The sequence below is a fragment of the Triticum dicoccoides genome, chromosome 7A, assembly GCF_002162155.2.
Source record: "Triticum dicoccoides isolate Atlit2015 ecotype Zavitan chromosome 7A, WEW_v2.0, whole genome shotgun sequence".
NCBI classification, from domain to species: Eukaryota; Viridiplantae; Streptophyta; class Magnoliopsida; order Poales; family Poaceae; genus Triticum; species Triticum dicoccoides.
Window position 1 is genome coordinate 617,552,877 of NC_041392.1, and position 13,290 is coordinate 617,566,166.

A 13,290-nucleotide genomic window follows, 5' to 3' on the forward strand; every position below is an offset into this window, starting at 1 on the left:
GCGGCAGTGCCACAAGTATGTGGGACTATCGTTATCAACTTTAAATCTTTTGGCATCTACACTATGAACATGTGTAATATTACGCTCGAGATTCATTAAGAATAAACCATTGACCATCGGAGCATGACCATAAAACATATCTCTCATATAAATCGAACAACCATTATTCTCAGACTTAAATGAGTAGCCATCTCGTATTAAACGAGATCCTGATACAATGTTCATGCTCAAACTTGGCACTAAATAACAATTATTAAGGTTCAAAACTAATCCAGTAGGTAAATGTAGAGGCAGCGTGCCGACGGCGATCACATCGACTCTGGAACCATTCCCGACGCGCATCGTCACCTCGTCCTTTGCCAGTCTCCGTTTATTCCGCAGCTCCTGCTGTGAGTTACAAATATGAGCAACGGCACCGGTATCAAATACCCAGGAGTTACTACGATTACTGGTAAGGTACACATCAATCACATGTATATCAAATATACCTTTGGTGTTGCCGGCCTTCTTATCCGCTAAGTATTTGGGGCAGTTCCGCTTCCAGTGACCCTTCCCCTTGCAATAAAAGCACTCAGTCTCAGGCTTGGGTCCATTCTTTGACTTCTTCCCGGTAACTGGCTTACCAGGCGCGGCAACATCTTTGCCGTCCTTCTTGAAGTTCTTCTTACCCTTGCCCTTCTTGAACTTAGTGGTCTTATTGACCATCAACACTTGATGTTCTTTCTTGATTTCAGCCTCTGCTGACTTCAGCATCGAGAACACTTCAGGAATGGTATTTTCCATTCCCTGCATGTTGTAGTTCATCACAAAGCTCTTGTAGCTTGGTGGGAGCGACTGGAGGATTCTGTCAATGACCGCCTCATCCGGGAGGTTAATGTTCAGCTGGGTCATACGGTTGTGCAACCCAGACATCTTCAGGATGTGCTCACTGACAGAACTGTTTTCCTCCATCTTACAACTGTAGAACTTGTCGGAGACATCATATCTCTCGACCCGGGCATGAGCTTGGAAAACTAGTTTCAGCTCTTCGAACATCTCATATGCTCCGTGATGCTCAAAACGCTTTTGGAGCCCCGGTTCTAAGCTGTAAAGCATGCCGCACTGAATGAGGGAGTAATCATCAGCGCGAGACTGCCAAGCATTCATAATGTCTTGGTTCTCTGGGACGGGAGCGTCACCTAGCGGTCCTTCTAGGACATATTGTTTCCTGGCAGCTATGAGGATGATCCTCAGGTTCCGGACCCAGTCCGTATAGTTGCTGCCATCATCTTTCAGCTTGGTTTTCTCTAGGAACGCGTTGAAGTTCATGTTGACATTAGCGTTGGCCATTGATCTACAAGACATATTTGCAAAGGTTTTAGACTAAGTTCATGATAATAAAGTTCTAATCAAATTATGAACTCCCACTTAGATTAGACATCCCTTTAGTCATCTAAGTGTTACACAATCCGAGTCGACTAGCCCGTGTCCGATCATCACGTGAGACGGACTAGTCATCGTCGGTGAACATTTTCATGTTGATCGTATCTTCCATACGACTCGTGTTCGACCTTTCGGTCTCCGTGTTCCGAGGCCATGTCTGCACATGCTAGGCTCGTCAAGTTAACCCTAAGTGTTTTCGCTGTGTAAAACTGTCTTACACCCGTTGTATGTGAACGTAAGAATCCATCACACCCGATCATCACGTGGTGCTTAGAAACGACGAACTGTAGCAACGGTGCACAGTTAGGGGAGAACACTTCTTGAAATTTTATAAGGGATCATCTTATTTACTACCGTCGTCCTAAGTAAACAAGATGCATAATACATAATAAACATCACATGCAATTATATAGTTGTGACATGATATGGCCAATATCATATAGCTCCATTGATCTTCATCTTCGGGGCTCCATGATCATCTTGTCACCGGCTTGACACCATGATCTCCATCATCGTGTCTTCATGAAGTTGTCACGCCAACGACTACTTCTACTTCTATGACTAACGTTTAGCAATAAAGTAAAGTAGTTTACATGACGTTATTCAATGACTCGCAGGTCATACAAAAAATAATGACAACTCCTATGGCTCCTGCCGGTTGTCATACTCATCGACATGCAAGTCGTGAATCCTATTACAAAGAACATGATCTCATACATCACAATTCATCATTCATCACAACTTTTGGCCATATCACATCACATGATCAATCGCTGCAAAAACAAGTTAGACGTCCTCTAATTGTTGTTGCATCTTTTACGTGGCTGCAATTGGGTTCTAGCAAGAACGTTTTCTTACCTACGAATCACCACAACGTGATTTTGTCAACTTCTATTTACCCTTCATAAGGGCCCTGTTCATCGATTCCGCTCCAACTAAGGTGGGAGAGACAGACACCCGCCAGCCACCTTATGCAACTAGTGCATGTCAATCGGTGGAACCGGTCTCACGTAAGCGTACGTGTAAGGTTGGTCCGGGCCGCTTCATCCCACAATACCGTTGAGCAAGAAAAGACTAGTAGAGGCAAGTAAGATGACAAAATCCACGCCCACAACAAAGTTGTGTTCTACTCGTGCAAAGAGAACTACGCATAGACCTAGCTCATGATGCCACTGTTGGGGAACGTTGCAGAAAATCAAAATTTTTCCTACGGTTTCACCAAGATCCATCTATGAGTTCATCTAAGCAACGAGTCTAGGGAGAGAGTTTGCATCTACATACCACTTTTAGATCGCGTGCGGAAGCTTGCAAGGTGATGATGTAGTCGTACTCGACGTGATCCAAATCACCGATGACCTGCGCCGAACGGACGGCACCTCCGCGTTCAACACACGTACGGAACAGCCACGTCTCCTCTTCTTGATCCAGCAAGGGAGGGAGGAGAGGTTGAGGGAGATGGCACCAGCAGCAGCATGACGGCGTGGTGTTGATGGAGCTGCAGTACTCCGGCAGAGCTTCGCTAAGCACTATGGAGGTGGATGAGGTGTTGGGGAGGGAGAAGGAGGCAACCAAAGGCCGATACGTTCAGGTCTCAAGTCCCTCCTCTCCCCCACTATATATAGGGGTGCCAAGGGGGGTGGCCGGCCCTAGGAGATCCAATCTCCTAGGGGGTGCGGCGGCCAAGGGGGTTTTCCCTCCCCCCAAGGCACCTAGGAGGTGCCTTACCCTCCTAGGACTCTTGCCCCCTTGAACCCTAGGAGCATGGGCCTATGTGGGGCTGGTGCCCTTGGCCCATTAGGCCAAGGCGCACCCCCTTACAGCCCATGTGGCCCCCCGGGGCAGGTGGACCCACCCGGTGGACCCCCGGGACCCTTCCGGTGGTCCCGGTACAATACCGATAACCCCGAAACTTGTCCCGATGCCCGAAACAGGACTTCCCATATATAAATCTTTACCTCCGGACCATTCCGGAACTCCTCGTGACGTCCGGGATCTCATCCGGGACTCCGAACAACATTCGGGTTACTGCATATACATATCCCTACAACCCTAGCGTAACCGAACCTTAAGTGTGTAGACCCTACGGGTTCGGGAGACATGCAGACATGACCGAGACGCTCTCAGTCAATAACCATCAGCGGGATCTGGATACCCATGATGGCTCCCACATGCTCCTCGATGTTGTCATCGGATGAACCACTATGTCGAGGATTCGATCAAACCCTGTATGCAATTCCCTTTGTCAATCGGTACGTTACTTGCCCGAGACTCGATCGTCGGTATCCCAATACCTTGTTCAGTCTCGTTACCGGCAAGTCACTTTACTCGTACCGTAATGCATGATCCCGTGTCCAACACCTTGGTCACTTTGAGCTCAATATGATGATGCATTACCGAGTGGGCCCAGAGATACCTCTCCGTCATACGGAGTGACAAATCCCAGTCTCGATCCGTGTCAACCCAACAGCTACTTTCGGAGATACCTGTAATGCACCTTTGTAGTCACCCAGTTACGTTGTGACGTTTGATGCACCCAAGGTACTCTTACGGTATCCGGGAGTTACACGATCTCATGGTCGAAGGAAGAGATACTTGACACTTGCAAAGCTCTAGCAAAACGAACTACACGATCTTTTATGCTATGCTTAGAATTGGGTCTTGTCCATCACATCATTCTCCTAATGATGTGATCCCGTTATCAACGACATCCAATGTCCATAGTCAGGAAACCATGACTATCTGTTGATCACAACGAGCTGGTCAACTAGAGGCTTACCAGGGACATAGTGTGGTCTAAGTATTCACACGTGTATTACGATTTCCGGATAATACAGTTATAGCATGAATACAAGACAATTATCATGAACATTGAAATATAATAATACTTTTATTATTGCCTCTAGGGCATATTTCCAACAGCCGGCCCCCTCTTCCCTTCCCCTATAAATAGTGGGGGGTGGGAGGGCTGCCACACCCTTCCCCTGGCACATCCCCCTTCTCCAACACCTCCTCCTCCTCCGTAGCGCTTAGCGAAACCCTGCCGGAGAACCACCAGCTCCATCACCACCACACCGTCGTGCTGTCGGAGTTCTCCCTCAACTTCTTCTCTCCCCTTGCTGGATCAAGAAGGAGGAGACGTCCCCGGGCTGTACGTGTGTTGAACACGGAAGTGCCGTTGTTCGGCGCTTAGATCGAAGTCGACCGCGATCTGAATTGCTGCGTGTACGACTCCACCGACCGCGTTCTTGCAACGCTTTCGCTTAGCGATCTTCAAGGGTATGAAGATGCACTCCCTCTCTCTCATTGCTAGCATCTCCTAGATTGATCTTGATGACACGTAGGAAAATTTTGAATTATTGCTACGTTACCCAACAGCTACCCCGACTCGACATCGACCACGGCATTCTTCATACGGCTACCTCGACCACGACTTCACCACCCACGCTCTCGGCTACCTCGACAAACGGTACAAAGGGCTACCGCCTTGCTTGAGCAACCTCGTCGGTTTCCACTCTAGCCACGACTCCGCGGTGCGTCGACCGTTACGACTGTGGCGGGTGTCCGTCGGCTTGCCTTCGGATTCTTCTTCAGTCTCACCGTCTGCGTCGTTACCGTTGTGACTGCGGGGGATGTTGAGTAACGTGATTGTATTAGGAAACATAGGTTGGACTAGGAATATTCTTGCTTGCCTTGTACTTCAGATAGATCATATACACCAATATATATACACCAATATTCTTACTTGCCTTGTACTTTAGATAGATCATATACACCAATATATATATACATATATATATACATATATATAGGACTCATTTTCTGTACTTTTGGAAGTATGTACTCCCATCTTCAATATACCTCGTATATGCATTGATTATACCCCTTATCATTCTCAATATACTTCATTAAATATTCTTAAGATACCCCAATACAAGTTTTTTTGAAAAAAAATATCATTTACAACCTACTTTTTACAGTATACCTTTTTCACGTACAAACAAATCAGTATATACGTAAACCTTTAAAAATATGAGGCACACATGATTTTTTTTCATGAAATCCATTTTAGGGTATCTAGTAATTATTAATGAAGTATATTAAAAATAATAATAAGGTATAAAAATTTTATCTATGTGGTATATGAGAAGCGAGAATACATACTTCCAAAAATACACAATATATATATTCATGAGGCTCAAGCAATACAACAAAAGTCCACCAATATTCCCCTCTGCCTTCTAACATCACGTTTCGGGAACTCTCCTGCCGTGTTGGGCGATCAGTGCGCAACGGACGCGTGGCCGTGAGCACGGGGTGAAGTGTCCGCGCAAATCCGTAACTAAACCAAGACATTAATGCCCGGACCAGACCTCCTCTCCCCATCCCTACCCCAGCATCGTAGCAGCAGCCAAGAAATCTTGGCGCAATCGTTTGGGGGAACACGGCGGAGCTCCTCGTCTCCAAATCCCTACACTCCTTGAGCTGTTCATCTGCAGAATCATCCTTGCTCCTCTTCAGGTTCATCGGAAGAATCAAGGTAGCACGAAGAGTACTCTCCAATCTCGTGCAAATTCATTCCAATCCAGCTAACCGAAGCCCCGGCTTCTGAACCTCATTACGGGCGGCAGATGGAGACGGAGCCCGTGAGCGCGGCCACGGGGGCCACGGGCTCCGTCCTCAGGAAGCTGGGCGCTCTGCTGGCCGGCGACCACGCGGTTCCCAATGGCGACGACGTCGAGTCCCTCATGGCGGAGCTCCAGGGGGTGCACGCCTCCCTCAAGGCAACATCCCGGGCGGAGGATCCCGGCGAGCGAGGCAGGCGCTGGATGAAGGAGGCGCGGGAGCTCTCGTACGACGTGGAGGACGCCCTAGACGAGTTCATGCTCCCTCCCCGCGACGGATCTGGTACTGGTGATACTACCTCAGACGGCTTCTCTGAAAAGATCGGCGCCTGGTTGAGGGAGGCGGCGGCTCGCCGTCGGACAGGCCAAGAGATCACCGACAGCATCTCCAGGGCCGGCGGCGTCGAGGCGGAGGATCCCCGGGACTGCTCTCTCTACAAGGAGATGCGTGAGCCCGTGGGCCTCGACGGGCCCGCTGCTGAACTCGTCAGAATGGTGGACGGGGGAGGGAAGCAGTTGGAGGTGGTTTCCATCGTCGGGTGTGGCGGGCTGGGCAAGACCACTCTTGCTCGTCGTGTCTACGACACACTGGGTGAGCAGTTTGAGTGCCGGGCTTTCGTCTCCGTCTCCCGGAAACCTCATGTGGTGGCAATTTTGAGGGATATTCTCAGCCAACTGGGGTGTGAGTATGATCAAACCTTAACTGGGGATGCGCAATCGCTCGTCGACAGCGTCTCTAATTTCCTTAAGGATAAAAGGTACTGTACTTCAGTTCAGAATTCAGACAATAGGAAATTTACACTTTTACAAGTTGTGTTCTTCCCCACAGCATTTCACCTTCCGTGTGTTCATTACTCATTAGGCATGAATTTCTTATATTTATCAGCTATAGCATGTGGCTATTTTTATCTTCGTGATATATGTTCCAGCGACACGAGATCCATGTGACAGAATATACATTTACTAGCTAGAGATATAGGTGGAGAAAGGTGGGCCAGTCTAAGTTCTTTCAGTTTGTATCCAAGTGTAACTCATTCTGCACTACCATGTTTTTGAATAGTGCACATTCATGCCAATGTTAATTTTGATGACTTTGTGACACACTTTTCACTGAACTGCACATTAAATTGGCTCCTGTTTCAGCAAGTATTGTGTAAAAAAAACTGCTTCCTTTTCGAGAACACGATATAAATTTTGAAGCTAGCATTAAGGAGACAAATTGGCCTATGCTGCTGAATCCGTGAAATGTTCTACAGACTACCAGATTTTTCCCCTTGTTTTGGGGAATTTTACCTGCATGATCACATTTTGCCTACAATTAATATTATTGCTTACATTTTCAGATAATAGTAGAACTTATGATAGTGCTTAGGAGTGTGTTTCTTTATTTTTGTTGTCAACGATTGTAGCTTGCTCTTGACATTGCAAAATCATGTGCCAGGTACTTGATCATAGTAGATGATGTATGCGATGTTCAAACATGGGATATTATTAAGGGTGCCTTTCCAAACAGCAATTCTGGCAGCAGAATAATCACGACAACGCGTATACATGAAGTAGCCAAATCATGCAGTGCTTCATGTGGTGGTCGAGTTTATACGTTAAGCCCTCTCAGTACCGTGGACTCGGAAAGGTTGTTTTTCAAGATGGTGTTTAATTCCGGTGAGCACTGCCCGTCCCACCTCAAAAGAGTTTTTGACAAAATCTTGCAGAAATGTGGTGGTCTGCCCCTGGCAATTATTGCTATATCCGGCTTGCTGGTTGCCAACACGCATGAAGATCAATGGGAGCAAGTGTACAGCTCTATCAGGCATGGACTCGGAAGCAACCCTGCTGTTGAAAGAACCATGAGGATTTTGTTGCTTGGCTACTTTGATCTTACCCCTTGCCTAAAATCTTGCCTGCTTTATCTCAGTGTATTCCCGGAAGGTTATGCTATCAAGAAGGAACGTCTGGTATTGAGATGGATTGCCGAGGGGTTCATTCCTGAAGAGCATGGGCACACCCTATATGAGTCAGGAGAGAGGTGTTTGAACGAGCTCATCAGCTGGAACCTGATCCAATCAGGGGAGATAAATAAGTTTGGTGAGGTGGAAACCTGTCGAGTCCATGGCATAATTCTTGATTTCCTCGTATCCATGGCAAACCAAGACAATTTTGTTACTTTCATTGGTGTACCTGGTGCAAATCCTGAGCCACAAAACAAAGCCCGTCGATTGTCCCTACAGGGTGACAGTGAAATTCCAGCATATCTTATTTTGTGTAATGCCCGGTCACTTTCTGTTTTTGGTGGTTGTGTTAAAATGCCATCCCTCTCGAAGTTCAGACACTTGCATATTTTCGACATGGAAGGTTCTGGGGAAGTAGAAGATCAACATCTTGCAGAAATAGGTGGTCTGGTCCATCTTAAGTACCTGAGGCTCAAGTCAAAAATTGGGAAGCTTCCCCAACAAATAGCAGAGTTACAGTACTTGGAGTCACTTGAGATATGCGAAAGCAATGCGACAACCGAAATTCCATCAGCCATCAATCAACTCACACAATTGGCACGTCTAGTTGTTAACGATGAAACTGTATTACCGGATGAAATTGGTGGCCTCAAAGCATTGCAAGTGTTGAGAGGTATCAATGTCAACACCCAGTCCACCAACTTTGTTCGGCAACTCTGTCTACTATCAAACCTGATGGAGCTAAGCATAAGTTTTATCAACTATTATGCTGGTGATAACTGGAAGGAGAACCAGGAAGAGATGGTCAATTCGATATGTCGGCTAGACGGAGCAAACCTTCATGTTCTACACATTACTATCAACGAGGGAGCAGATGAGATCTTCGAGGAGTCATGGAGCCCTGCTCCACTTAGTCTCCGGGAACTTGTCGTCGAGGTGGGCATTGTCTCAAGTGTTCCAAGATGGATTGGCTCACTTGTCAACCTCCAGAAATTGGTGGTACCTATGTGGGAAGTTGGGGAGGAGGACCTGGTGATCCTGGGAAGCCTACCTGATCTGCGCCATCTTAGCCTCACTGCACTGGCAGCTGGGTCAAAAGAAGGGCGGCTTAGGGTCACCCAAAGCCATGGGTTCCCTTCATTGATCAATTTCCAGATCGGCGGAGAAGAGTGTGCGCTTGGGTTGGTTTTTGAAGCTGGTTCCATGCCAAAGCTACAACATCTTGAGCTCGAGTTCGACGTGGAGGAAACTAGTTCTGTGACTGATGGTGGTTTTGATTTTGGCATCAAGCATCTCTCCTGCCTCACAAGCACAACGGTCCGCTCTACTTACGACGAATCCATTCGTCCCACGCTGGAGGCTGCCATGGAGAGATGCATCTACGACCATCCCAACCGTCCCATGTTGATATGGATGAAATGAATATTTGTAAGACACTGGTTCCCTCTTCCAAAGATTTGCCACTTAAAAGTAATGTATTTTACTGTATTTTTTTCTTCTATCTATCCTTCTCACAATATCTCTTTCCATATGTTACTTTTCTACCTCTTTCAGGGCAAAATTCAAGCAGGCTGGTAGAAGCTGCAGCTGCTCACAGTTAGCATGAGCAACAAGATGGGTGAACATGGTAATAGGGTGACACTGAAAAGCCAAGGGCACAGCAATAACCGGACGGAAGTTCTTGTTACATCAGTTAGTGGTATTCTACCTATCCAAAAGTTTATTTCAAGAAAACTGTTTTCTTGAAATGTTTCTAGACATGGGCAATCAGCGTGGTGTACCTCATGGCTGATGGTCATCATTTTCATTGTGTTCCTTCGTTGTTTGTTAAAGTGAGCAAGTGACATTGTAAAACTTTCTTAAGTGCTCCCTCCATCTAAAATAAGTGACACTTATTTTGGGACGGAGGGAGTACGTAGTTACATCAACATCTTCTTTGCGGGGAAGCCGATTCGCTCTGGAGCCACTCCCCCGGCCAGCGAGGACGAGGAGGCTCTCCGCGATGCCATCCACCGACTTGAACTAGCAGTCCGATGGCATGTATGATAAGGTACCATATGCTATGTCATGTATGAACTATGTGCTATGTGTTATATGAACTATGAAGTACGTCGTTTGATCTATGTTGCATGATATTGTGTGGATTTGAGCTGTGGCCACAGACAAATGAGGGATAACCGGGCTAAGGAGGATATAGCCAAAGGATACCCAAGCGTCGCAGAGGGCGAGTTACAGAGCAAAAATGGGGCGTTTATGCCCTCGCCGCCATGCCTGGCGGCAGTGGGTGGGCAGTGGGTGAAGTTTCTCTGTGCCCTCCTGATAGAACATGCCTAATTTTAGTAGTCCGATGGACAAGGGTAATGGCAAAGGAGGCAGTGGGTGAACTTCCTCTATAGCCTGATTTGAACTAGCAGAACAGGTCTAATTTTGTTAGTTCAATGGCATGTATCGGAAATACAGTAAAATACATTACTTTTTGGATTCATATACAGTAAAATGTCCGATGGACAAGGGTAATGGCAAAGGAGGCAGTGGGTGAACTTCCTCTATAGCCTGATTTGAACTAGCAGAACAGGTCTAATTTTGTTAGTTCAATGGCATGTATCGGAAATACAGTAAAATACATTACTTTTTGGATTCATATACAGTAAAATACATTACTATGGGATTCATATACGGCGCCTTTTTGGATGCAAAGAAAGAGATCTCAGCCAAGTTTGAAAATGAACAACAAGAATCTTGTTTTCAAGAAGTGTTGGATATAGTGGATAAAAGATGGGACAACAAATTGAAGAGGCCACTACATAGGGATGGATACTTCTTAAATCCATACTACTTTTATGAAAACAAGCTACAAATTTTGTTGGATCCAACATTTAAAGATGGGGTTGTCAGTTGCATGGGAAAAATGGTGGAAGATGTTCGCCTTCAAGACAAAATCACAGATGAACTTAAGGCATATCAAGGTGAAGAGGGGTCATTTGGAAGAGACATTGCTAAAAGGCAGCGGAAAAACAAAAACTTTGATCCAGGTGCATATTTACATTTTAACTTTTTCTCCATTCTCATATCAGAACTTGCAATGGTTTCTTAACTCCGATTTTTACTCTTAATGAAGCTGATTGGTGGTCCAATCATGGGTCAAGTGCACCAAATCTCAGGGTATTGGCGATGCGGATTTTGAGTTTGACATGCAGCTCCTCGGCTTGTGAGAGGAATTTCAGTGTTTTTCAGCAGGTCAGAAAGATGCATGCCATATGTCAACTTGTTTATTGTCACATTAGAAGGACAACCCAGTATCTTTGCCATACTTTTCTTGCATTTGTTTACTTGTTTTTTCATACTAAGAAATCAATGCTCTAATCCCATCACCTACAGATTCACACAAAAAGACGCAATAGGCTACTTCATGACAAAATGAGAGACCTTGTGTTCATCAAGTTCAACTCCAAACTAAAGGAAAAGAGAGGGATGAAAAACAGGGACCCAATTGAGGACCACACATTTGTAGATGTTGTAGAAGATGAAGGTAATGAGTGGATTACTGGTGTTGTGTCTGTTGAAGGAGTGCAAACAGGAGTTGAACCTGAAGATGTACAAGTTGCACAATCAACATCAGGAGGAGAAGTTGCTCCATCAAAAAGAAAGATAATGTCTCAATCTCGTCCTAGGAAGAAGAAGAAGTTGCTTCCTATTTATCGTGATGATGAGTTGCAATCAGCTGAGTCTTCTTCTGAACCGGAAGATGATGAAATGCATTTACCAGTGAGTGATTCTGAATAATTTGATTGTGCTATGTTGTAATGTTGTCCCCTTCGGTGGCTATTGATGTAGACTATCTTAAAACTCGTATGTTATTTTGTGTTGTATTGTTGCTGCCCTGGTGGTTGTTCATGTTAGAGACTCTTAAACTATGGCTGTTGAGTGTTGATGTTTGAGACTTACTATTTTTATGTACTGGATTTGGCCCTTATGCATATATTTCTTGCTCCTATGAAAAATTTAGTTGCTTAAATACTTTATTTCTAGATATATTTGATTTTTTTTCCAAACGCTATTTTGAAATATAGCACGCTATTAGCGCGCTATAACTTGTGTAGCATTTAGAGAAGGGCCTCGCTATATTTTGTGCGCTATAACTTGTGTAGCATTTAGAAAAGGGCCTCGCTATATTTTGTAGCGCGCTATTCAAAATATTGCATGTATCGCATCGATCATGGCAATATTATGTTTTGGATTTTTGCCGACGCATGGCAGTATGTTCCCTATTCTGGCAGCACATATGATCAATAAATGTATGTGAAAAATCAACTCAACAAATCAAACATCCAACATGATATATGAAGACAACAGCTATCCCAATGAATATCCAAGTGGCGAATTTATTCAGATACTGGGTTTTTACAACAATAGAGTACAATCTTCGCTGATATTAACAAAATACACTCCTCTCGATTGTTTTTTATTTATTTACGGGAAAATGAGAGAAGCCCATGCAGGCAATGGCAGTACAATTCTAGATGAACGGTTCACATAGCAACAGTATTTTTATGCTACACTGGGTGGTGGGTGAACAGCAAGCCCACACTCAGCGTCCCTACTGTAAACCCAAGGTCCAAAGGAAAAAACCAAGCATGACTATTGAAAACTTCCATGCCATCGTGCGAAAATTCATATGTAAAACTAATCCATCTTGACATTTGAATATAGGAGCGTGTCCCTGGTAAGCGGCATGTTCATGAGCAGGCAGATCTGCACAATCAGCACATAGTGTCGTCAGAGATGCGTTTCAACGAAGTTAATCAATAATAGACAAGACCAGGAGAAAGCATGCTCACCCCAATGAGAGTTGAGACAAGGAGGATGATCCCTGTAATCCATGCAAGACTCAATCTAACAAGATATATAGCAGCTATAGAAGCTGTAGCATTAGTTTTCGATGCTTCTGCAAGCCGTCTTGAGATATGCAATGAAGATGGTCCATCGATGATGGATGCCAAGGATGTTGAAGCCTCCTTAGTGGATATTACCAGCCCAACAATTTTCCCTATATTAACATATGATAAATGTCGAAACAGAAAAAAAAAACTGTCAGTAGTGTTCTGCAAATATAACAAGTTTACCGATTGAAAAGGTTATGCTTCAAGTCAATAATCAACTTACCGTTATATGCTCCCTGCAATTGATCAAATGCTTTGGTGAGAGCTGTCTGAACTACTTCAGCTCCCTGCTTAACAATTTCTGCAGAACCATATTCATCTTCCAGAGCCTAAATAATAAACCCATCAAATAAGTAA

The 13,290-nt window shown here is 45.1% G+C and overlaps 2 protein-coding genes across 4 annotated transcripts in view; one reads left to right on the plus strand and one right to left on the minus strand.

Moving 5' to 3' along the window:
• The first annotated feature begins 5,727 nt into the window (after positions 1 to 5,727).
• LOC119328728 (disease resistance protein RGA5-like) lies at positions 5,728 to 11,965 on the plus strand. Of its 3 annotated transcripts, XR_005159119.1 has the most exons (6): positions 5,728 to 6,802; positions 7,486 to 9,421; positions 9,548 to 10,043; positions 10,156 to 11,025; positions 11,112 to 11,230; positions 11,372 to 11,965. XR_005159119.1 is itself a non-coding variant. In XM_037601702.1 (4 exons), exons 2-3 carry the CDS (start codon positions 6,051 to 6,053, stop codon positions 9,413 to 9,415), a joined length of 2,682 nt encoding a protein of 893 aa, XP_037457599.1. In that variant the 5' UTR covers positions 5,728 to 5,959; the 3' UTR covers positions 9,416 to 9,421; positions 9,548 to 10,116. The 3 variants fall into 3 exon arrangements, 2 of the variants coding, with proteins under 2 accessions (XP_037457599.1, XP_037457598.1); XM_037601702.1 differs by lacking the exons at positions 10,156 to 11,025; positions 11,112 to 11,230; positions 11,372 to 11,965 and having other exon boundaries at positions 5,728 to 5,959; positions 6,051 to 6,802; positions 9,548 to 10,116; XM_037601701.1 differs by lacking the exons at positions 10,156 to 11,025; positions 11,112 to 11,230; positions 11,372 to 11,965 and having other exon boundaries at positions 9,548 to 10,116.
• A 369-nt stretch (positions 11,966 to 12,334) lies between these two features.
• Positions 12,335 to 13,290, minus strand: part of LOC119329473 — a 3,378-nt gene continuing 2,422 nt past the window's right edge. The window contains exons 9-11 of the mRNA XM_037602522.1: positions 13,157 to 13,262; positions 12,832 to 13,040; positions 12,335 to 12,745 (exon numbers count right to left, since the gene is read on the minus strand). Coding sequence (XP_037458419.1) covers positions 12,677 to 12,745; positions 12,832 to 13,040; positions 13,157 to 13,262 — 384 coding nt within the window. The 3' untranslated portion in view covers positions 12,335 to 12,676. The remainder of the gene's footprint in view (positions 12,746 to 12,831; positions 13,041 to 13,156; positions 13,263 to 13,290) is intronic.

What these genes read in the sequence shown, in the direction of transcription:
- LOC119328728 (XM_037601701.1), top strand. Translation starts at nt 6,051, where the DNA reads ATGGAGACGGAGCCCGTGAGCGCGGCCACGGGGGCCACGGGCTCCGTC. An exon ending in AATTTCCTTAAGGATAAAAG is followed by an intron (nt 6,803 to 7,485) that starts GTACTGTACTTC and finishes ATCATGTGCCAG; the next exon opens with GTACTTGATCATAGTAGATG.